This window comes from Pelodiscus sinensis, chromosome 2 (assembly GCF_052426305.1).
Source record: "Pelodiscus sinensis isolate ZL-2025 chromosome 2, ASM5242630v1, whole genome shotgun sequence".
NCBI classification, from domain to species: domain Eukaryota; kingdom Metazoa; phylum Chordata; order Testudines; family Trionychidae; genus Pelodiscus; species Pelodiscus sinensis.
In genome coordinates, this window is record NC_143053.1 from 31,183,677 (window position 1) to 31,207,670 (window position 23,994).

The 23,994-nt window shown below is 45.1% G+C and overlaps 1 protein-coding gene across 4 annotated transcripts in view; it reads right to left on the minus strand.

Moving 5' to 3' along the window:
• The window catches only part of EBAG9 (estrogen receptor binding site associated antigen 9), a 31,641-nt gene extending 13,377 nt beyond the window's left edge, over window positions 1-18,264 (minus strand). Inside the window, exons 1-4 of one of the 4 annotated variants that reach the window (XM_014573537.4) lie at window positions 17,719-18,256; window positions 9,930-10,011; window positions 5,826-5,923; window positions 114-192 (exon numbers count right to left, since the gene is read on the minus strand). In XM_014573537.4, coding sequence (XP_014429023.1) covers window positions 114-192; window positions 5,826-5,908 — 162 coding nt within the window. In that variant the 5' untranslated portion in view covers window positions 5,909-5,923; window positions 9,930-10,011; window positions 17,719-18,256. Of the gene's footprint in view, window positions 1-113; window positions 193-5,825; window positions 5,924-9,929; window positions 10,012-17,154; window positions 17,571-17,718 lie in introns of those variants that run through there. The other 3 variants (XM_006122899.5, XM_006122897.5, XM_014573536.4) reach the window with 3 other exon arrangements.
• Window positions 18,265-23,994: the final 5,730 nt, after the last annotated feature.

The following is a 23,994-nucleotide window of genomic DNA, read 5'->3' on the forward strand; positions in this document are numbered from 1 at the left end:
AAGTTCATTTTAGCATTTGACTTTTAAGTGGAGGGCTATAACATTTTATTGATTCAACAGGATTGGTGGATTTGCTGTTGACTCCATATCACCCAACCCTTTAAAGACATTACCTGTTTAGGAACAGATGAATAATCCACTGTAGTTGGCAAAGTTATTTGGTCTCCACTTAACTTTCGTCCTCTTCCAGACCTGAAAGAGAAATGTAGGATTCCTCCAACGTCTGAGAACATGAGCACTACATTAAAAATAAAGAGTTGCTGAAGGCTAAATGATCTACTGGAAGAAAGGAACTTGGTAAAAATCACGGCTAAATCAACAGTTAACAGAAATAAGGAAACTCAAGACATGGTTCTAATGCAATGCTGATAATAGGATTAAAAAGGGAATCACTAAAATTAATATCTAAGCTGAAAACAATATGTTTGCTTTCATAATTTAAGGTGATGTTAATAAGAGTTTTAGAAGTCCAATTTACTTCCCGTTTATATACTTGCTTTATACATTTTGCACGTCTCTCAGCTTGGGCAATGGATTTTATAATCAATTTCACTTTCAAAATTCTGTGCTTCAATATTTGGGTAGCAAACACTGCAGATGATGTTTGTTCAAAGACAACTTTTCCCTTAGAATTTTTAATTCCTTGGGAACACCTCTATAAGCTTTTAGGTTTTATAAAAAGGTGTGAATTTTACACATTTATATTTTGAAATAAGTTTTCCTATAATGGGGTAACAAAATAGAGATTATTGCTACAATTCTATTGGTAGAGACAGGCAGGAAAGGGTTAAACAAAATACAAAATTCACAGCTGCTATTCAACCTATAACACCATTTTAAAGTTGCAGTTTTATCCATCCAACCAGGAAATTTCCTTAGAAGAAGAAGAAGAAAGTATGACCTGGATTGAATCCCTAATGATCAGGGGAGACTGCCCTGTACCTGGCCTGTAACCCTGGATGCCTTACATGCTCAGATGCTGTACTTCACTACCCAGATACCAACAGTCAGCAGAAAACAAGCAGTTCCTTGAGGTGTGCATGCTGGTGCAGTCCTAAATAAGCAAACTGACTCCAGCAGCCCGCCTTCCACACAATAGCCCTACCTTGGTCTCCAGCAGCATTGGTTACTACTTCAATGGCAACCCCAGAATAGAATACTGAGAAGTAAAGATTTGTTGCCTCAGAGAGACAGATGCACAGTTTGTTATTTTAACTGACATTAACAATCACTTCAAACACAGCACTGGAATGGTTTAAATTCAAAGTTTATTACTCGAAAACTGGTTTTATATGAGTTCAAATACAAGTCAAATATGGTTACAAGCAAATAAAACAGACCTTCCAGTGGCTAAAATCTAACTCAACAAGCTACGTTCTTACCAATCTTTCTGCCTTCCAGCCAAGGCTTTCTTTCAGTCAGGAGCTTCCACAGAAATACAAGGTCCTGGTTTCCCTTGTCTTCCTAGGTGAAAGATGCCAAGATGGCTTTGTCTTTGCTGATCACTTTCAAAATTCACTGATCATGTTTCAAGAAGTATGAAGACCTCATCTTGTTCTTCCTATCCCCCTGCTGATTTCTATGTAAACAAGGTGTCCATTGTTTTGATTCCACCATTCTTTATTTAAATAAAAAGGAAGATAGCTGCCTTGTCTCCTGTCTGTGGAAAAAAAGAGTTCTCTCCCTTTTTCTGGGCACAGATTTTCAAGCATAATATTAGCTGAGTATCCATAATTCCTCATATAGTTATCACAGTCATCTTTGTCACCAGTTTGTGTATGATCTTTTTGAAAGATCCAGTTTAGATACAGATAATAACTGGGCTTGGATACAGTCAGGTCAATTGAAACTCACTGCTACATAACAAGGAATATTTTGCCATCTGGTTCTGGGGTTCTCATAGGGTCACACCTTCCCCCCTTACAAAGCTACAGGAGGGTTAGACCCAGAGGAAGCAGATCAGAACCTTCTTTCCTGGACAGGGAACCTGCCACCTTTTCTAGTCCCACCCATATAGGGGAAAAAAAGGTCTATTTTCTCTCCATTGTCTGATCACAGTCTCCAAGATGCAATTATTTGAGAGTATCCACTATTTTACTTACACACTAGTATGAACATTTCAAAGTGATATTAATGATCTCTGTGTTACTAGATTTCAAATGACATTACATGGCATCTTAAATAAATATCACTACATCAAAGTGTGAGGTGTAGTAAATACAAGTCTGGCCAGAGCTGCTGACACTGTAATGAACCACCAATGTCCTGCTATTTCACAGGAATTACAGTCTTATAAGAACTTCGTGGTAAATTAACATTTCAAAATGGATGTCTCTACATAATTTTCTTTAACAATGCTATTAAATCAAGTTAGAATAAATGTACTGTTGCTGATACAATATGTGATACGTTATTTGGTTTTGTTGTTTTTTTTTAATAAAATGACTACTTGCTAGATGAGTATGAACCTCATATCTTCCAACAGCATGATCTTCAACAGTACAGTAAAACTCCGGCATCCAATGCTCCGGCACTCCTGATGGTCCAGCACCATCAGGAACCCAGAAGTGCTCGGGGCAGCCGGACAATTGGAGCTGCTCTGCGCCTAGCTTCCCCGATTCAGCCGTTGCTGAAACTGACCAGCAGCTGAATCGAGGAAGCTGGGGGCAGAGCAGCTGGGGTGCTGTCGGGTTGGTCTCGCAGCACCGAGGGGCGGCGCTACGGGACCAACCCAGCAGCACCCCAGCTCCTCTGCTGCAGGCGTCCCCGATTCAGCTGCTGCCGAAACTGACCAGCAGCGGCTGAATCGGGGACGCCTGGGACAGAGCTGGACTATCGGAAGGGGGGGCTATGAGGGGTCTGGGGTGGCATCCCCCGTACCCCACCTCAGACCCCTCATAGCCCTCCCTTCTGATAGTCCAGCATAGCTGATAGTCCGGCACCCCCTGGGTCCTAAAGGTGCCGGATTATCAGAAGTTTACTGTACAATCATCAATCAGTAGGTCCTGTCTATACTACAGTATTACCACAACTATAGTTTCAGCAGTGAAAACTACAGATTAGATCAAGTTCCAGCTTTTTTCAATACTGTGTCATTTAACTCGTCTCTGATTGTCTATATATTTAGCATACAACAAGCTGGGATGTCAATCTACAGCACAGCAGCTGGAGTGCACTAACTGGTCTGGTAGACCCTACCGCCAAGCATGAGAAGTTCCACAGTGTGCTCTGATCCATTGTTGTCTGAAACTTTTAATGCAGTAGTTTTCAACCTTTCCAGATCGCTGTCCCCCTTTCAAGAATCTGATGTGTCTTATGTACCTCAAGTTTCACCTCACTTAAAAACTTACAAAATCAGACATAAAAATGCAAAAGTATCACAGCACACTATTACTGAAAAACTGCTTACGGTCTCATTTTTTACCATAATTATAAAGTATGTCAAATGAAATACAAATATTGTACTTATATTTCAGTGTATAGTATACAGAGCAGTATAAAACAAAACACTGTCTATAAAGTTTTAGTTTGAACTGATTTTGCTAATACTTTTATGTTGCTTGTTGTAAAATTAGGCAGATATCCTGATGAATTGATGTACTCTGTGAGAGACCTTTGAGTTACCCCCAAAGGTACATGGATTCCTGGTTGAGAGCCATTGTTCTAGTGCATGGCAGCAGCATCCAGGTGGCTTCTTAGTGCACACCAAACTGGCATGTTGTAGATTCACATCCAAGCTTATCATGCACTAAATTGAAATACAAAGAAACCTTCATATTTACCACTACAGCCCCTACTGTTGCACATAAGTGAAGAATTAGAGGTCCAAATTTCCCTCACATTGACAGTACAACATGGGATGGTGCAGAGTACATCTTCGAGCTGTACAGTCTTTTCTTCCTTTTTCCAACTGAGAGATCAGTTTCTGAAGTCAGCCATATAGAGCCTGAAAGCTTCAGGCCATTGCTCCTTAAGAAATTCTTACCTACTAGGAGATATATAAGTAACTGGGAAAGAAACTGAAGGACTCAATGAATACACGTATCAGTCTGAAGGCTCTGACTGTAATACATGACAGGAAAACTGGACACAAGCTTAGAATCCATCATTCGTAACAATGACCATGAACTGATTAATTTATCATTTGGCAGAGGACATATTAGGGAACAGTCAAACAGACTGTTTCAGGGTGGGCTACTATGGTTAATATTGTTGCTCTTTGGTCTGCCCAAACGACCTTTGTGGACACAGCAAGAAAGCAGAAAGATCCTGTTTAATTTCTTTTAAGCACCCTCCTTAAAAAAAACCTCTACAAGAAAAGTTTAGAATTAAGTTAGCGGACTTTAAAAAAAAAAATCAGCAGTATCCTTTTAAATGTAAGTATTAGCATATTTGGAATAAGTTTTGAGCTCTCAGCCTTTACAGTTAAGGTCAAAGAGCAACTCCATGAAATGCACAAGGTACCACATACTCGCAAAAAAAATTTTCCTTCTTCAGTTCCACAACCTTTATTTTGGGAAAATAAATATGCATTTCAAAGAAAAATAAGTCTTGCTCAGTGCTTCCCTGTTTAGCAGGCACCCAACAACAATGCAGCCTAATTTAAAATTTCCTTCTAGACACACTTGGAAATACATCCCATTTTCCTTTTTGAATAGTAAAACTATGAGACCCCAATACTGCAAGGCAAGTGAATGGGGGCGATGACACCTGTCCTCATGCAGAGCCCTCATCAATGCCAAAGGGACACTGGCCAGATTCAGGGTTCCACATAGATGTTTCTTTTTGCAGAATCAAGACTTTAAGAATTTAAAATGTTTACTGTAGCTCATACAAGTAGCTGCTCCCTACCATTCACAGCAGTTGGGTACCTATTATATGGGAAAACCCATATAGCTTTCTTAGTCTATTGGAAAAATAATCCATCACAATGGTGAAAGCACAGGAACCGGTGAAGAAAGCAACAGGGGTTTCATGTTCAATAATCTTAATCTTACTATATATTTTAGAAATGTGCATCTGTGTCAGTCTGTTGGTCTCAGAGTCCATTTGTTCAAGAACTGAACTGTTCACAATGGGACAGAGAAAACCTAGGTGTCATGATAACACAAGAATAAGCCAAATTTTAAGCATCATTCTAGACCATACTTTTCACATATGGCATTTCACATAGAAATAACATTTTAAAATTTTCTTCAACTACATTGAGGTTTTTTCTTAGTCTCATCTCTTACAGTCTTGCACAATTCACCCCCAAGCTTTAAAAAAGCACTTTATGAGCAAAAGGTCATTTGAAAAGCTTCAGATAGGACTGGTTTGGCTTTGGAAAATAAAGGTTGGAATGGTCACAATGGAAAGCTAGTGACAATTGTCAACTTGATACTGTAATTTAAAAAGCCTACTGAAAGTTGTTAAGTATATACCCTGTTGTAGCTGAAAACCATGTCATTACAGAGTGGGGGGTTTCTTCCAGAAATTCAGAAAACAGATTTTACAGATTTTTTTAGAAGACAACTTTCAAAACATTCTTTAAAAAAAGTTAGATAGGCACAAGAGAAAAATCAGTACTGTCGAGTTATAACCCATACTGTGTACACTTCGTTGTACAACGTAGCACAATTACTTAAATCACAACACTACATAATTTTAAATGTCAAATGGACATAAAGATTAAAGGTTTGAGTACAGTTTAACTATCATCCACCTAGGCTTCATTCTGCAGTTAAGAACTATGCAAAGGAGTAAGGAGGGGGAAAGATTAAAAGCAACTTCTATTTAAACAAAAGAAGACTAGACAGTTTAATACATGAAACCATGTTATTTACCTGCATATTAGCCTCTTAATGAAGGACAGCACTGCTGCTAGGCAAGTACAAATTTTAAAGAGCCGGAACTGCGTGATGGCCATGGCAAGAAACTTTGCCTGTAAAAAAATTAAATAAATCTTTACATAGCTTTTAGGCCTAATTAGCTTCTCACTTACCCATGAGTAAATCAAGCCTAATGCCACTAAAGTCAGGGAATATACTCCAGTGAGGGGAGTCAATGCACTATGCACATTGGCTACGTCTAGACTAGCAAGATTTTCTGCAAATGCTTTTAACAGAAAAACTTTTCCGTTAAAAGCATTTGCGGAAAAGAGCGTCTAGACTGGCACGGACACTTTTCCGCAAAAGCACTTTGCCATTTTTTCCATCTGGGCTTTTTTGCACAAAACAGTTTTCAGCTGTCTACACTGGCCCTTTTGCGCAAAAGCATTTCCGGAAAAGGGCTTTTGCCCGAACGAGAATGTCAAAGCATCTGCGCAAGAAGCACTGATTTCGGACAGTAGAATGTCAGTGCTTTTGTGCAAAATCAAGCAGCCAGTGTAGACAGTTGGCAAGTTTTTCCCGCAAAAGCAACTGCTTTTGCGGAAAAAACTTGCCAGTCTAGACACAGCCATTATGTATGTACAATTTCTCATCCCATCATGACATTTTGTTGATGTTATAATACTCATAACAAGTCCTTCAAATATAAAAATCAGGAAAAAAGGTGGATCTAGGGTACTCAAGCAAACTTAAAAAAGCCCCTTATCAGAACATATTTCTCAGTTTTCTCTCCATGTAAAAATGACTGTAATATGACTCTCTACAGCCAATATATTTTAGGTTCTATCATTGTTGCTAGAGGTAGCTGCAGCCAAAACATGTAACTGGTTGCTCACACAGTTCCTATGACCTTGAACAGGAATTCTAACAACAGAATCTGACCCTTGGCGAGCATGATTGTGACGGATAGGAGGAATGCTGCCCTTTTCTGAACACCCAGCATTTAGTGACTAAAGAGTTAAAGTTAGGTAGCTTAGAAGATGTTGGCAGGGAGCCAGGAGTACCAATGGGAGAAGGTGTTGAGATAAACTTCCAATTCATATCTGCCTGCTGCCCTTTGTGTGAGTTTTAAACCAGATAATACAGGACAAATGTTAGGTCCAATCATGTTCCATGAAAGGCAGTGGAAAGACTTTCAAGGACTGCAATGGGAAGTAAATCAAGCCTACCAGGATCAACCAAGTTGGAAATGGGCATAGACATGCAAGGGAGGAAGGGGCAAAACATTATTTGTGCTATTAGAGGAGGCTAAATGCCCAGCCTCTCCAACTGCCATCTCTTGTCTGTAGTCTTCCAGCCTCCTGTCTCCCCAAAATAATCACCAAGTTCTCCACAGCCAAGGCAACTGTCAAACAATGGGAAGTGCAAATCTGTTCGTTTGGAGTATCAGTTATAACAAGTTTCCTGATAATGTAACTCAAAATCCTACAACTGAAAAAACTAATTGGGCTTCTTTGCTGTCAATATCAAAGAAGCTGTAATTATGAGTAAAGAGACATACTCCAGCTATTGCTCTCCTGAGCAGCGCATTGCTTGATATGCGTTTGTTAATATGCGTTTGTTAACTGTCTCATACATCTGACTGCCTCCATGCACAGCCACTCACACAACTTCATCTCTCTCTATCACAGCCCACTTCTTCAGATGACCTGACTGGAATATTCAGGTCATCTGAAGAAGTGGGCTGTGCCCACAAAAGCTCATGATACCATCTACATATTTTGTTAGTCTATAAAGTGCTACCAGACCATTTACTGTTTAAGTTTATCCTGTACAGACTAACTCGGCTACCCCCTGAAGCCCGTAAAGTACTGTGATCCCCAAATATACAATCACATCTTAGTGCATTAACACCTAAGAGTGAAATTGATCAGGAAAAACAAGAAGCTTGTTTTCATTGTTCAAACTGAAAGGCAAAATACCCAGCATAAATAGCAAAGCAAAAGTTACTGAATGTACACAAGAGACGGGGGATTTAGTCTTTCATCCTAAATCAATTCCTCAACCAGTGCATCATTTTTATTCTCTTCTCCAAATGTCCCCAATATAGCACTATGTACTGTATTTCCCATTGCCTACTCACCTGTGTTGCATAAATAGAAATCATTGCACTCACTTAGAAGGGGAAACTGAGTAGTCCAAAGTTCCACTGGCTTTATTTGCCAGCTGCAGCAAACAGGGACAGTCTCCTGTGCCTCCCGCCACCACTCATCATCCAGCAGGAAAGTGAGTGTTGAGCACTGCTGCACAACTCTGCAAATAAGGTGGCGGGCCTAAAAATTTTTGTGCACGGCTGCGCAGGCACACAGCTTAGAGGGAACTATGCTTGGAGCCACACAAGTAGCTTGGGACAGAAAGATGCAAACAGACAGGCATCTTTTTGTAGCAGGAAAGGTTTGATTTAGCTGTGGGACTAACCAAGATCAAAGCAAGCCGACCAAGCATGGGAGATGGGACAAGAGTTGGAATAATGGAAATAATGAGTCATGTGCTGCATTTAAAGGATCCTGGATGGCCCCAGAAGATGGACCTCCAGCCAAAAGAATGTACAGAAATAGTGACAAAAGTCAGGGAAATAGCATGTGGTTTACTATTTTTGTACAGATGTATATATTTCTCATACAACTAAGTAAAAGAAATTGTGATTTAGAATCCTGGTGTGTATGTATTCAACACCTACCACGAGCCCTTGAAAAGTTAATGGATAGGCCTATAACACCCACATACATGGATTTCTGGGGGGAAGTGTATTGAAGCTACAAGAGAGTCTGAAAGGTCAGCTAAACAGTTGAGCTATGAGGTCTCAACTCTCAGGAAGCAGTAGTAGACAGATGATTAGGAGTGTTAATTTGTCGTCAACTAAATGACTAACCTGGGTTTATCGATTAATCCCATTGACCACATGCAACACCCCACCCCCTTTGCTGCCTCCGTATCAGAGGCAGCAAATTGGATGGGGGGAGGCGACAGAGGCAACAGCGAGAAGAGCGATGGGGGCAGGCAGGATCCAGTACACGCGGGAAGCCGACTTTCAAGGTGGCTGCCCATGCACATTGGCTTACGTGAAGCCGCTGCCCCCCCCCCCCCATCAGAGGCACCAGCACAGGGATGTGTAGGTGGGAGCCAATACCCATAAGGAGCTGGTTTTTAAGCTGGCTTTCTATGTCTGCCAGCTCCACGGAGCCACCTGCCACCACCTTGCTGCCTCCATCAGAAGCAGCAGCGCAGAGATGGGGGAGGGCAGCAGAGGCTGCTCCATGGGATGCCAGCTGTGTGTGCAGGGAACTTAAGTCCCCTGTGGACAGGGGTTGCTGTTGCTGGAGCCAGTCTGCACAGAGAGCTGGTTTTTAAACATGCAAGTGAGCCTGGAGCGCACTTCCCCGCCACCGGGGACTATCAACAAATCATGTAACTGATAATATTTGGTGCTGTTACCTGATTATTCAACTACACATTATCTAACATCCCTACAGACCATCTGCACTTTGAAAGTTTTTTTCCCAGGGACCTAAAAACAGGGGTCATGCCTGGATTCAATTCAAATTCCAGGGGTTTAAATACATAGGACCCAATCTGGTGAGTGGTCAAGAGGGCGCCAGGAAATTTGAGCTAAATAAATTGTTTCTAAAACATTTAGATAGTCTAACTGTAACAACTTTTGATCAGTAAGAGGAAGAAAGAAACTGCTTGTGAGGCTTTCTTCAAACCATTAAAAAGAATAAAGGACTGTCGAAAGTTAATTATGCTCTAGAACTTATGCCTCTTTCCCTAGATGAAAGCTTTGAAAGCAACGAAAGTCTGTTAGACTCACAGCACTACCTAAAATGAAGGAATACTCTATTTACAATGACTGAAACCTACTGTAACAAAGATACCCAGTGAGACAAAGGCATTCAGAAACATCGAATCCCTTAGGAATCCATGTTTGGTTACCAAACGTATGGCATGATTCACACGACAAATTGTTCTTAAAGTGTTGCATGAACAACGGGAGGTACTTACCGTATGATTTCGGATCTAATCTAAAAAAAAAATAATACATGGCCTTTTGAAACTTACATGGCCTTCTGGGGCTTATATGTTGGCTCAGCAGTGGACAAATCTTCCCTGGGGAAAGGCCTCTCCCATGCAAAGGGCAGACCTGGGAAGATGAAGTGCAAACAAAAGATGGGGAGCCTGGTGAGGTGCAATACAGGAGAAGTAGTGCATAGGGAAGAACGTCAGACTTCATGTATGCGATTTATCTCTACTTCCTATATTGAGCTTGTCTGATTCCCTATAGCAGGGGTTACCACAACACTAGGTGGTACATAGGACCCAACACGAGCTCAAAAGGCCTACAGGGAAAACGGGGGGGGGGGGGGAGCCTTTTGCTTCAATGGTGGCCTGGAACATGTCTCTTTTCCACAATCAAGTGAGATGATGGGCACCTCCATCTCTTTTCATGCACACACTCAAGCCAAAGACCAACTGGCTTGTTCTATTTCCTTCCCAAAAGGCTAACATTAACATTTCAGAACTGTAGTGGGGGCTTTTTGAATAGCCATATATAGTGATGACATACGGGAGGGGACACATTCCCTCTATGCCATGGGCGAGAGAGACAATGACGGGGCCATTATTTCTGGGCATCAGGGGACTAACACGGTGTGGCCTGATGCCCACAGCAGGGGTCCAGCCACCCCGCACTGACTAGCGATGGTAGGAGAAGCAGAGCAATGCAGCCCCGCTCATTCTGCTCTCCCGGCACATTGCTCAGGGGATGGGACGGAACTCCCCCAACACTCCCTGTCAGGAAGCAGAGAGATGCGACTGAGAAAGAGTGAACTGGAACCGCATTGCTCTGCTTCCTTCATCACTGCCAGTGAATGCCTGAGGGTCAGACCCCCACAGTAGATGTTGAGCCTCCTGCCTTGCTAATACTATGGGCCGCATTGCATGGGGGAGAGGTGGTTCCCCATGTCAACCCTCAGACACTCCTGATCGTATACAACCTTCACATCGCTTCCTGCTTGAAATTTAGAGGCTGCAAGCTCTTCCATGGTACAAAGACAGTAATTGTGACCAAGCTGATCATATTCTAAATCTCTGAAAACAGAAGACCTTAATTTTTTTTTCTTCCTCTTTTGTCCATTCATTCTTCACTCCAATCCCCGTTCCTCAGTAGCTGTATGAGCCAAACCTACAAAAAGAGTTCTCTAGCAACAGAAACTACTGAAAGCTATTATTATTGCAGGAAAGTGAATGCTAACATGTTAAGAAATATTAAAATATGCTATTTCTGATGGTGACTTTACACTGCCGATTAGATAACATCAAACAACTCCCTCAGTATCACTATGCACTGTAGTACATTTTTATAACAAAGCTGACTCCTGGGTTGCATTTGATTTGTAAGTGCTAGCTCCTGAATAGGGAACCAGTTCAGGTAAAGTCAGTCTGCAGAACCACATAACAGGGAAACACTTGCTTTGTTGCTCTTGGTGGGGTGTCTGCTTGTCAATCAGGTTGTGTAGCTGGAAAGACAGCAGGTATTAAAAGCCAAAGATTATTTATAGAATTTCCTTTCGACTGTTTGATGCATTTTCTTGCAGTGTAACAATGAAAATTCTTCCCTTTTGAAACTTTTCTATGGATTCAAATGAGAGTAGAGACTTCCAGTTTATTAGATACCTACTAGAAAGGGGATGGCACAAACAAAGGAATATCATGGGACACCATCATGGTAGGAGGAATCCTAGTACTTTACCATTGCCTCATACCAGCAAGAGGAGCAAAGAGAATTGATCATGTGGTTAGAATACTGAACTTAGACTAGACTGGGACTCTTAATAGTTCCATCTTTGTCAGTTTTCTTGCGTAACCTTGGGCAAGGCAAGTCAATTGATCTCTGTACCTGGGTTCCTCATCCGTAAAATGGGAGATACTATTTCCCCACTCTTTGTCTTATCTATTTAGATTACATTTTTTTTAATACAGGGACTGTCTCCTTATTATGTGTATGTTTGGCACTACGCACATTGAAGCCCCCAGTCTCAGCTGTATTGCTGTAATACAAATAATCTCTCTCATTGGACACTGACTCTCATATATTTTATATTGGTCAATATTTGTGATGGTGCGTTGGGGTTTCCCCGTCTCCTGCACCCCCGTAGTGGCACAAATAGATTCCACCAGCCAGTAGAATAGAGGGAGTTTATTTCTTCTCCAGGATATAGCACAGCACAGATGTAATCTGGTTACAGGGCAGGCCTAGGATGCCTCAGCCTCCCCTGAGATAGGGGAGACTGGGTCCCTAAATTCCAGCCTCTTCCCCAGGCTGTCTCCTCCATGATCCCAGAGAGACACTAACTAGCTATCCCTTCCACCCGGCCCCTCAGCCAGAGGAAGCATTCCACCTTCCTTTGTTCCTCTTCCTGGGAGGTAACCAGTAGAACAGGTTACCTCCCTGTCTCATCAGCTACTCGGCTGGGCCGTGGTACAGACAGCAGCCAGTGGGGGTCACCCACAGCCCAAGCCTAGCAACCAGCAAGGTACCCACTCTACGTCACAATATTTAATACAGGAATTCTCAAATTTATTCAGTGTGGTGCATATCTTAATAGGTGATATATAAGAATCTATATCCATTCATGATCTCTAGGGCCACCTCTCCCCCCACTACTCATGAAACAATAGCACTGAGGTAACTACATCAATTGCCCATATAGCAAAGTAGTAGTAGGAAACATGTGATGTAGTACACTTCTTCTACTCTGAATTATTACCTAGAAACAACAGAGCCAGAAGTACATGACCAACCAGCTCTCTCTAGACAGAACTTTGGAAGCTAATGGGCTAGTAGGTTTAGTATGCTAGATGTTATAAGCAGGTATGGGACACATCTGCCTTGACAGAGACTTAATGTTTGTCAAGCACTTTAGAATTCATAGATATTATTCTACTACAGCAGAATTTCAGTAACAAATACGAGTGTTATCAATAGACTGTTCAACCATACTCTGCATTTGGAACTGGAAGTAAGCAACCAGGCAGCAACTGACACACAAGTGCGAATACACTACAGTGCTGTGTTCAACATGAACTACTGAAAAAATAAAAGACTTGCCCAGGTAAGGAAACTATTTCTGTGCTTTTGTTTAAATTAAGGTCGTCAAAAGCAGCATTTGTCTTCTGCAAAGTTTCAAAGCTGTATTAAGTTAATGTTCAGGGTTTTTTGAAAGACCAACCAAAATATGTTATGGCAGTTCTCTAAGCTTATTTAAGCTTTACAATGCAGATCCATATGTAACCGCTAGGATTTTCAGTGATTACATTTTTAAATTACTTTTTACGTCCCTATTAGAGGCAAGTACAAATTGGATGCCTTTTGCATATGTCAAGGGGTGGCAGGTCCTTGGAGGCCCCTCAAGCTTATTCCCCTTGCTTGAGTGACCTAACAGCCACAGAGTTTCAGGATGGCTCAAAAGGCCCAGTCTACACCTAACTCCCTCTATACAGGGTATGATGGCCTAGCAGCCTCGGTCAACACATATGTCCCTCTCTTCAGGGTATTATGGCCCAATGGCCCCAAACTATATCCAAGTCCCTCTATTCAGGGTATTACAGCCTAGCAGCCTCAACCTATGCACATGTGCCTCTATTCAGGGTAGGAGGTGTAAGCGACTAATCGACTATCTGACCAGCAAATGCTAGTCGATTATCTGATAAGCTTTTGCTTATCGGATAGTCAACTAGTTGCTTACATCCCTAGTTGATACAGCCCATCACAGCATAATTAATCATGCTGTAGATAGTCACCTAACCAGCATCTCTACTTAAGTGTAAAATTTTACACATGTGAAAACAAGGAAATAACTTCACATTCCAAATTTCACTTGGCCCCCTTCAATGCTTTATGAAAATTGGCTTATGAAGGACTATGAATAATTTAAGACTTTATGTAAAATGCATTATGTAACACATTTTAGAGGAAGAGGAGGTAGGGAGGAGGGAATCTATTTAAGGAATGGAATGCAATCAGGTTTTTGTCTTCAGCTGGCCTTTGAAACTGCCTTGGCCATTCTAAGAACATACACATGATGAAACTTGACAGAACTCTAAAGAGTCCTTTAAAAAAAAAAAAAAAAAAAAGCTATAGACCAGTTGCTCTCAAACTTTTTTGGCCCTGACAATGCAAACATTTCAGGGGACTACCAGCTGCTAATGAAAACTTGTCATTAATTTCATAATTACACCCCAGCCACAGGAGAAATCAGTTGGGGACCACACAAGTGAGAAGCAAAAAACCCCTCCAAAACCCACAACCCTCACTGATGTGGCTCCCAACTGAGATGCGTCACTCCTGTGGCACTCCAGCCCCACAGGGCAAAGGGGAGGGATAGGGAGGACTGAAGTCCAGGGCTTCCAATAGGTCAGATTTACTCTTCAGGGGTTCCAGGGAAGCCAGCTTTTAAGCTGACTCCACCCAGCATGGGCTCCTGCTCTCCTGCCTTGCTGCCTCACTCTGATAGAGGCAGCAAGGCGCAGGGAGGAGGAAAGGGGGAGGTGGAGGGAGAGCGACTAGTCAAGTCACTGCTTGACTACCTGATAAGAGCATATGCTTATCAGGTAGCTGACTAGTTCCTTACATCCCTAATGGAGGGGCAAGGTGTCAGCCAGGGTGGAGGGTGCAAGAACAGGCTGGGGGTAGGGTGTCTGGCCAGCAGGCCAGAGGGAAGGGTGCAGGAGCAGGCAGAGAGTGTGGGGTCTCAGCAGGGGGCAGTGCAGGAGTAGGGCGTGTCCCTACCAACCATTGTGTCCAGGCATGGCCTTCCACTGTCTGGAGTTGCGGCCAATGGAAGCAGCAGGGAAAGCCTTCAGACAACACATCCATGTGCTCCTGTTTCCCTAGCTGGGGGAGGGGGAGCGGCAGCACATGGAGCTACTTCTGGCTCTGCCTCTTTCCCAAGAGTCAGATCTGGTGGGGAGACTTGGAGCTTCCCTCCCCACTGCCACCCAAGGGAAGTCAGCACTGGCACTCTAACCTCACAGGGCGAGGTGGAGGTGAGGCTGGAGTGCCAGCACAGGCTCCCTGCTGCAGGGGGAGGAAGGGATGAAGGGTGGGCTGAGTTCAAGCTATGGACCACCAGGAAGGTGACCACAGACTACTAGTGGTCCGCAGACTGCAGTTTTTCTTCTTACAAAGCCATGGTGTATTAAGCTGAAGTTTGGATCTCCAACCAAACTAACATGGCGGGATATATTGTGTGTCTTTGGAGACAATGAACTTGATAACTTCTATGAAGGTCCAGTGAAGAGAAGGATTGGACACTGAAGCAGGGAAAGGAGGGAGGATTTAGGATTTGAATGAACATAGTTTCACTCAGCAAAGAATAAACAGGCTGGAAGAAGGCAGGGTAAGAACACTGTGCTGTGAGCATGCTTGCTGGTGCCAGGAGTCTGAACCAAAGCTATTCAGCACAGAACCACCCAACATTACACAGCAAGTAGGAACAACTTTTTACCTATATGAAAGTGTCCTAATCTGTCACACTTTCCCTTTTGCCTGCTAGTTTTGATTGTTGAACACTGTCAATATAATTATGACAGGAATGGTTATCTTATATAGTGCAAGAGTATTTACAATCTAGAAGGCAATTTTTTTTAAAGTGGTAAGTCACTGGAACATATACAAATAGCAGTAGCAACCTTAGATTAAAAAAATGTGGTAGGATGAATGTATTGACTTTAAACACACAAAATTATTTGGATAGATAATGCATATCATTTCTAAATCAGAAGGGGGGAAAAGTGTCATAGTGGGAGTTTACTCAAACTCCAAATAAGAATGAGGAATTACCACCCCATTGTTTTAGAAATGGGGGACTTCAGAAATCTCACTGAAAATTATAGCAAAACACAAAATCTTCAAGATGTTCTTGGAATATACTTGGACAAATTTTTGTTTCACACAGTGGAGGAAGAAACCAGGGGGACACCATTTTAGACTTAAGTTTGACTAACAAGGAAATAAACTTGGGTGAAAGTGATCACGAAATATGTTTCATGATACAAAGGACAGGAAGGAATAAGTGCAGCAACGGAGGTCTTTAAAAATGATCAAACTTTAACAACTAGTACTAAAGGTCTTGTGGGGAAAAGGAGTTCAGGAGAGCTGGAAATTTCTCAAAGAGACACTATAGAAGGCACAACAGTGCACTATCCCAATGCAAAGGAAGAATAGTACTGTACAAGACCAATAAGACTCCACTTGGAGCTATTTAGTGACCTGAAAAATAAAAAAGAAACCCTAAAAAAGTGGAAACAGACAAATTGCTTAAAATAACTACAGAAGAACAGCACAAAGATGTAAGCACAAAATCAGAAACGCTAAAGGTACAAAATGAGTTATATCTGTGGAGGGACATGAAAGGCAACAAGAAGAGGTGCCAAGAATGTATTAGGAACAAGAGAAAAAAATGAAAAAGTAGTTCCACTACTTAGCAGGAAAAGAGAGCTGATAATGGATGACAAATTAAACAAACTTCAACAATTTGATGCAGATGCAAAAAGAAGTTAATATTCCAGACATGGATTAATAGGAGTACAGTACTAAGACATGGGAAGTAATTATTCAGCTCTGTTCAGTGTTGGTGAAACATTAGATGGAGTATAGAGTCCGGTATTGAGCACCACTTAAGGCCTCTTAGAAAAAGGATAGCAATCAATTGTGCTCCATGTCCACTAAAAGTAGCACAAGAATTATCATAATCTGCAGCAAGGAAAACCTGGGTTAACTATTAAGAAAATCTTCCCAACTATAAATATAGTTAAGCATTGGAATAGGCTTTCAAGGGGGATTGTGGAATTCTCCCCATTGAAGATGTCTGTGCATTGTTTGGACAAACATATTAGGGATGGTGGTCTACCTTTGGTTATGCTACAACAAGGGCATTTGGAGTAAATAACCTCTCAAGATCGTCCCAGCCCCACATTTCTATGATTCTACAGAATTATATCATCAAAGCACTGACCCAGATGCCAGATTGTATCACTTGAGGTCTCTGGACCCACATCCTGACCTTCCAAAATTGAAACCCCCTTTAAACTGACAAAGGTATTAAGCTCCCCAGTTGACATGGCTGTAAAGGAAACCTGTGAAAAAGGACATGAATGTACAGTACATGGAAGAATGTCTGTCTTCCTAGATCTGCAAAGATTATTATGCCTGACATAAATGCTGCAAGAGGGGTGGCCCCTGCTACCTCCTTTGTTAACTATGGTGTAAAGTCTACGTCCTTACCATAGTTTACAAGCCAACGTTTGCTATGCAACCACTGCCAGCGTCTGTGGATGGCACAGGAAAGGAGACACAAACGAACCACAACAGGCAGAAACAACAACAAACGGTGCTGGTAAACAAAACACCTGGAAGCCACAGGCTCCCCTGGGTCTCTCCGCACAAGACTCCTGGTCACACCAGCTGGAGCCCTGCTCTGGTCCGTGATCGAAGCGCACCAACTAGCCCCCATGGGCTGTGCTTGGCCTCAGGCTGCTCCCCGGGCCAGGCCCCGTCACTAGGGAAGCTGAGCAGCGGGGGGGGGGGGGGTGTCTCGGCCCTGCAGCCCCATCCCAGCACATGGCAAAATCACCGCTACTCCCAGCTGCCCGAGGCAACCACGAGCAGCCGTTAAGGGGAGGAGCTAGAGGCCCCGGACCCGGACCCCCTGCCGGAAGAGCCAGGCCTCGGGGCTGAACGGGGCACGCGAGCCCTGCGCCCAGGCCACCAGACCCGGAAGCAGAGCCCGAGGCAGCGAGCGAGGGAAGGGGGGGGGGAGGGAGCTGCGCGCGCAACGCGATAACTTACCTGCCCAGAAGGGAAGGGGGCTCTGGAGGGCGCAGGGCGGCTCGAGCCGAGAGGGCCGCGCGCTGCCGCACCCAGAGCCGCTTCCCTCGCCGAGCGCCCCTCATTCAAAGCTAGGCGCGCGCTGCTGCGCCGCCGCCATGGCCCCTAGTGCCCGTCACCTCGGCCCCTGTCACCTGGGAGACTGTCCCGCCTCTTCCGGTCACGCCCCTTCCCCAGTCTCCCCCAACCGGCGCGAGCTGCAGACGGGGACCCGGCGCGGCAGGAGATGGCATTGGACGCCCTGGGCAGCTCGCGGGCCTGACGCGCGCCGCTTGAGGACAGCTCGTGCGTGCCGCCGGCGACGCGCCTCGCGCGGGGCGATGCGGGAGGTGGGGCGAGCTCAGTGTCAGGACGCGCCGGTCTGGTTGGTGCAGCCAGTCGCTGAGCTGCCTGCGTGAACCTGCCGTCACAGAGCAGCGCAGCACTAGTGGAACTGGGCCGGGGGCAGCTGCTTGCGGAAACTGGCAGGGCCGGCCCCTTTGCGGTGATGCAGCTGCCCCCGTCTGGGACTTGAACAACTTGAGGGTTTACACCCCGCGTCAGATTCTTTAGTCTGTAAGAGAGCGAGCGAGCGAGCCTGGTAGGCACACTTACACAAAACCTCAGGCGTGTTCCCGTGCTGCCTGCTACTCCTCTCCCAGCAATAGTTCGGAATAAATATGAAGTCACTAAAAATTGCACTCCGCAGAACCTTACATTTCTGCAGTGGATGCCTTTAACCGGGTTTCAGCTTTTCCAGCATCACAGCCTAATGCTGTCTCAGTGTTAACGATCCAATTCCATCCCATCTGTTTCTGCAAATCATATAAATATCCCTTGCTGGATGTAGGGTTTAAAACAGTTCAGCAAGAGAGAAGATTCAGAGTCCACTATTATGTCTATTAATGTGATATGTGCCAGCAATGCCCCTCTGCCATGTACACTGGACAAACGACTATCTCTACGGAACAGAATACATGGACACAAAACAGACAGAAGAATAGTAACATAGAAAAACCAGTGGAAGAAAACGTTAACCTCCCTGGACACAAAGTCATAGACCTGAAAGTTGATTTAATTCCTTTCCTCATAAATAATTTGTACTTGAGTGTGGCAATAAAATGGATACCGTAAAATCGCAAGTATAATGCGCACTTCTCCCTTCCCGTTTTTTTTAGCATCAAAGCCGGGGTGCGCATTATACATAAGAGCTATTTTTTTAAAGTTTTAAACTCCCCCTCCCCTCTGCACAGAAACTTTCCTGCTGCACAGGGGCGGATATAGGGCAGGGCTAGTGAGGCGGCCGCCCCGGGCCCCGCGCTTCAAGAAGCCCCGCACATGGTGCCACCGCGCATGCGCCGTGGCAAAGGGGAGCCCTGCAAAATTGGGCTGCCCTGGGAACCACAAAATGGTCATCTGCCCCTGCTGCTGCAGCATGGCGCAGGGGCCGCAGCCCCGCCAGGCTCCCGGACAAGGCGAGGAGCTGGCTGCACCGCCAGGCTGCAGCGCCCTGGCTCGCTGCCTGCCCAGTGCTCCTTCAGGCTGCACCCAGGGACCCCTGCGGCAGGCGCGAGCCCCTTCCTTCCTATGCATATCGTAAAATCTCGAGTATAATGGGGATGTGCATTAAAGGTAAGAGTTTAATTTATTCAAGAATTCTGACATTTAAAAGGCAGGTGCACATTATATTCGAGATTTTACGGTAGGTTAATCCAAATTTCTGCTTGGAGCTCTGTTACTCACCACATAGGTTTATATAGTCTATCTTGTATTTGCGTATTTAAAGTATACATTAGTACTTCCCATACAAACAGTGTTATATTTTCTATAAAGCACACATTAAATGGATTAAGAACTGGCTAACTGCCAGATCTCAGAGTAGCTCAGCATGGGAAATATTACTGAATATTGGGAGGTTTCATGGAGGGTTCCACAGTGACCAGTACTTGGAATGCTATTTGTCAATGAAAAACTTTGAGTGGCTTGTAAAGATAACAGGACTATCATACAAAGCAGTCTGAATTGCATGCTAACCTAGGTCCATTCAGCACAGTGAGTTTTAATATAGCCAAAGGTCTAATTACATACCTAGGCACAAGAAATGGAGACTGTGTCTATAGGATGGAGGACCCTATTCCGGAAAGCAGTCACTCTGAAAAGAATTTAGGGGTGACAGTGGACTTAAACATGAAATCCCAGAGCAATGCCCTGACAAAAATGATGAACAATCTCCTCAGATGTTGCGAGAGGCTGTATAAACCTCTCACTGGGTTGAAGATGATCAAGGAACAGTTCTGGGCTAAGCAGGCCCCAAGGCCAGATTAAGAAAAGGGCTAAGCGGAGCCCTGAAAAAAATCTCTGTGCCACCAAAAGTGCAGATCTTTTTATGGGCTCCCACTAGCCCACAGGCACTGAAGCCCGCTGTGTGTTATATGGCCTTGCCCTGCATGTTGCCATCCCCCCTGGCTGGGTTGGAACTTCATCTCATGGGCTGAGGGAAGTTTTGTCCCTGCACTGCCCCTTGCCTGCAGACTCCACCCCTGCGGTTCCCATTGTCTGGGAATTGCAGCTAATGGGATCTTCAGGGAGCTGTAGCGTGCAGACCACCTGCCTCTAATTCTCTCTGCAGGGCCTGTGCCAACAAAGGGGAGCTGCTCCTAGAGTTGCCAGGTGTCTGGTATTCTACCAGACAGTCTGGTTTTTGCGCCCTCTGTCCGGTAAAAAAAATTCAGAAAATACCGGACATGTGCAATGTCCGGTATTTTCTGTTTTTCCGGCTGGGCACCGGATGGAAGCCTGGCAGGGGAAGGGGGGAATGGATGGGAGGAGGAGAAGCCCTGTCGCTGCTGCTGAGTGCTGTTCAAGCGTGTTGTGGCACCGTAGTCCAGGAGAGAAGCCCGCAGGTGCTTTGTAGTTGTGTTTAGGCACCTTCCATGGGATATCAGCCAAAACTGACTGGGGTGGAATTTCTGCTTCTTCCCACTGGGACACCCAAAGACCTGGCTATGTTCACCTTCCTACCCATGGTCGCCCCTGCTCCTCCCCCCGCCATTGTGTTGCCCCTGGTTCTGCCTCTCTCTGCTTTGGGTAGGAGGCGGCTGTTTTGCAGAGCAGGCTCTGCTGCCTCCCCCTTTGTTCCCAGCTTGCTCTACAAATTTTTAGCCCGTGTGTTTGGTATGTTTTGGGAGACCATCTGGCAATCCTGGCTGCCCCAAGTAAGCATCCCACGCCCTGCATCCCAACCACCTGCCCCAACTCACTAGGGTTGCCAGATGGTTTCAACACATCACAATCTACATAACATCTTATTAAGAAAATACCAGACATTTATATATTCTCAATTTGTTTCCCAAACAGAAAGTTCAAATACTGGACTATCCGGTTAAAAACCGGACACCTGGCAAGCCTACAGCTCAGGGCACCCTCCCACACTCTCTCCTGCACAGACCCTGCACCTCCAAACCTCAACCACCTGCCCTGAGTCCCTCCCATGCTCCAGAGCCCTCTACCTAGCCTGCAGCCCTCTATCACATTCTGAATGCCTCATTTTAGGGCCCACCCTAGAGCACAGCAGGCCTGACAATCTAATAGCCCCAGCCCCCAGAAGAGTTAATCCAGCCCTGACAAGCCCCACCCCTATTCCGTTGCTAAGCATGCTCAGGTTGGAGGTAAGGTTTAAGAGCCAGAGTGGCAGCTCAATTTGGAGCTGGCAAGCCAGGGAGGAACACATGCTCTGGGAGTTCTAGGGGAAGACCAGAACAGATTCTGCATTGAGCCAATGACTGAGGAAGCTACAACACCCAGAGATTGGGATGAGGACTGGAACCTCAGATGGAGACGTCCCCTTGAGATGAGTGCAACCAGATGAGGTAAAGAGAGGAAAGAAGAAATCCAGGGATGCTGACTGAGGGCTGATGCCATAGGTAGAGGGGTGAGCAGCCAAACTGATCACAAAGCAACTTGAGACAGAACCAGGGCCAGCCCACAACATTTTGGCACCTGAGGTGGGGGGCTCAAATGATGCCCCCATTCCTTCTCCCTTAGGCCAAAACTTTGAAACATCTCAATTCTGCCTTCTTCCTGTTCTACTCCTCTTATGGCACTCCACCATCTCTGTGCATCTAGAGCAGAAAGAATACATATGCACCAGCAAGAGACAATTTTCTACACTCTGGTTCCTAATGGCGCTCTCCCCACCCCACCCCCAGTCTGGCACCTGAGGCGGCCACCTCAGTTGGCCTCATGGTAAGGCCAGTTCTGGTCAGAATCTGGTGAAGTGGGAGGGCCTGGATTTCCCTGCCCTTCCCTACTTGAGGCTACTAAGGGGGACTACCATTCTTGAGCTGAGACTCCTAGGCAGGACTGCCACTTATATAGCCGCTAATCACAAATGTATAAACAGAGGAGCAGTGTATAAGGGTAGCAAAGTGATTTTACCTATGTATAGCATTGGTGAGATAGATATTGTCTACACTTTTAAAGATGTTGAAAACTTGCAGAGAAGAGCCACAAAAATTCTTTGAAGGCCACAGAACATGTTTTACATGAGAGGTTTAAAGAGCTCTGCCTATCTAGTTTACCCCAGAGATTAAGGGGTGATTTAATTAGCATGTATAAGTACCTTCAAATGAAGAAAATACCAGGTACTAAGGGGCTCCATGTCTTTCTCTGCTAGGCTAACAAGAATCAATAGCTGTATGTTAAAACAAGACAAATTCAAACAAATTCATAGATACAAATGTTCATGGGTGTCAGGTGTGTAAGGTGGGGGAAGGCTGTGCCTTCCCAAACAGTCAAGCATAGCCCTGCTCTCACACTGCCCCCAGAATGCCTGCTATAGGTGTTCTGGGTGCTTAGTGATGCTGCCCCCAGCACCACACTCCCGGTGCTCTGGAGCTGGGGAGGCCAGGCCTGGCTATGTGGTGCGCCCTCCTCCCCTGGCACTCTGGAGAGGCTAGGCTGCCTCCTCCCTTCTTCAGTGCTTGAGAGGCTGGGGAGCTTCCACTGGGGGTAGGAAGGAGGTAGAAAGTGTGTGCCCACTCCCACCCCAGCCCACCCCATGGTTGGAAAAGGGGATCATGCACATAGCATGCTGCCCTACCTCCCAGGGGGCAGGGAAGGGGTGGGGCCAAGCAGAAGGGGCAAGTCAGTCAGTCAATCCTGGGTAGACTTCCAGTCCATTGGCAGGCTCCCATGCCTGCTTCAGCCCCTCACCTCTGGCCCATTCCTGGAAGTAGCCAATGTGGCCCCATGGCCCTGCACATGTGGGAGAAGATGGGCTGGGGGACAGGAGTCTCAACATATTGCTACTTCCAGTAAACACCGCTCCTTGCGGCTCCTATTGGCCAGGAAAGGGGAACTGTGACCAATGGGAGTTGAGGAAGTAGTGCCAGCAGAAAGAGGCTGCACACAGAAGACGTGTCCCCCTCACCTTCCACCCCTGGGGCTAGAGGGGCACACTTCCCCCTTTCAGGAGCAACACAGTGCCGGGGCAGGCTAGGAACCCGCCTTTGCCTTGCTGTGCTCCCAACTCTTAGCTACCAGTAGTTAGTGCCACCCAGTGGGAGTACACATGCCAACCCCAAGGCCTTTCCCATAGACAGCACTCTATACCACCTCCTGCACCCCAAACCCTAGCTTTGAGCTCTCTCCCAAAGCTAGCAGAAATACCTCCTCCTGCACCCCAACTCCTTGCCCTAACTGAACCCACTCTTAGAACCAGCCCCCTGCTCTAGCCCACTGAAAGTATGTGAGGGAGAGAGAGCAGATGGAGTGAACAGGACAAGCTTTTGGGGAAGTGGTAGGTGTTGTGTTGGTCTTTAAGGTGCTACTAGACCAGTGTTTCTTAAACTTTTTAAGACCGAGGAACAGCAAACAATTTTTGTATGAGGAACACCAAGGATTTTTTGTTGAGGGGGGAAAAAAAAAAAGAGGGGTCGGGGGGAAAGTTATTGAGGGGGGAAAAAGTCATCCCTTTAAGGGCGGCCATTTTGAATTCTGTAGTTCTCAACGGCACACCAATGTGCCCCAGAACACAGTTTAAGAAACACTGTACTAGACTATTCATTGTTTAAGTTTTTCCTGTTACAGACTAACTCAGCTACCCCTCTGAAGCTTTTACAATGTATTATGGCTTTGTCTACACTGGCAATTGAGCAACAAAGCTTTTGTCATTCACAGGTGCTTAATTTGCCCCACCAAACAAGCTTTGTCCAGAAGGAAAAAGGGTTTAGGGCAGGAAGTCTACTTACTCAGTGT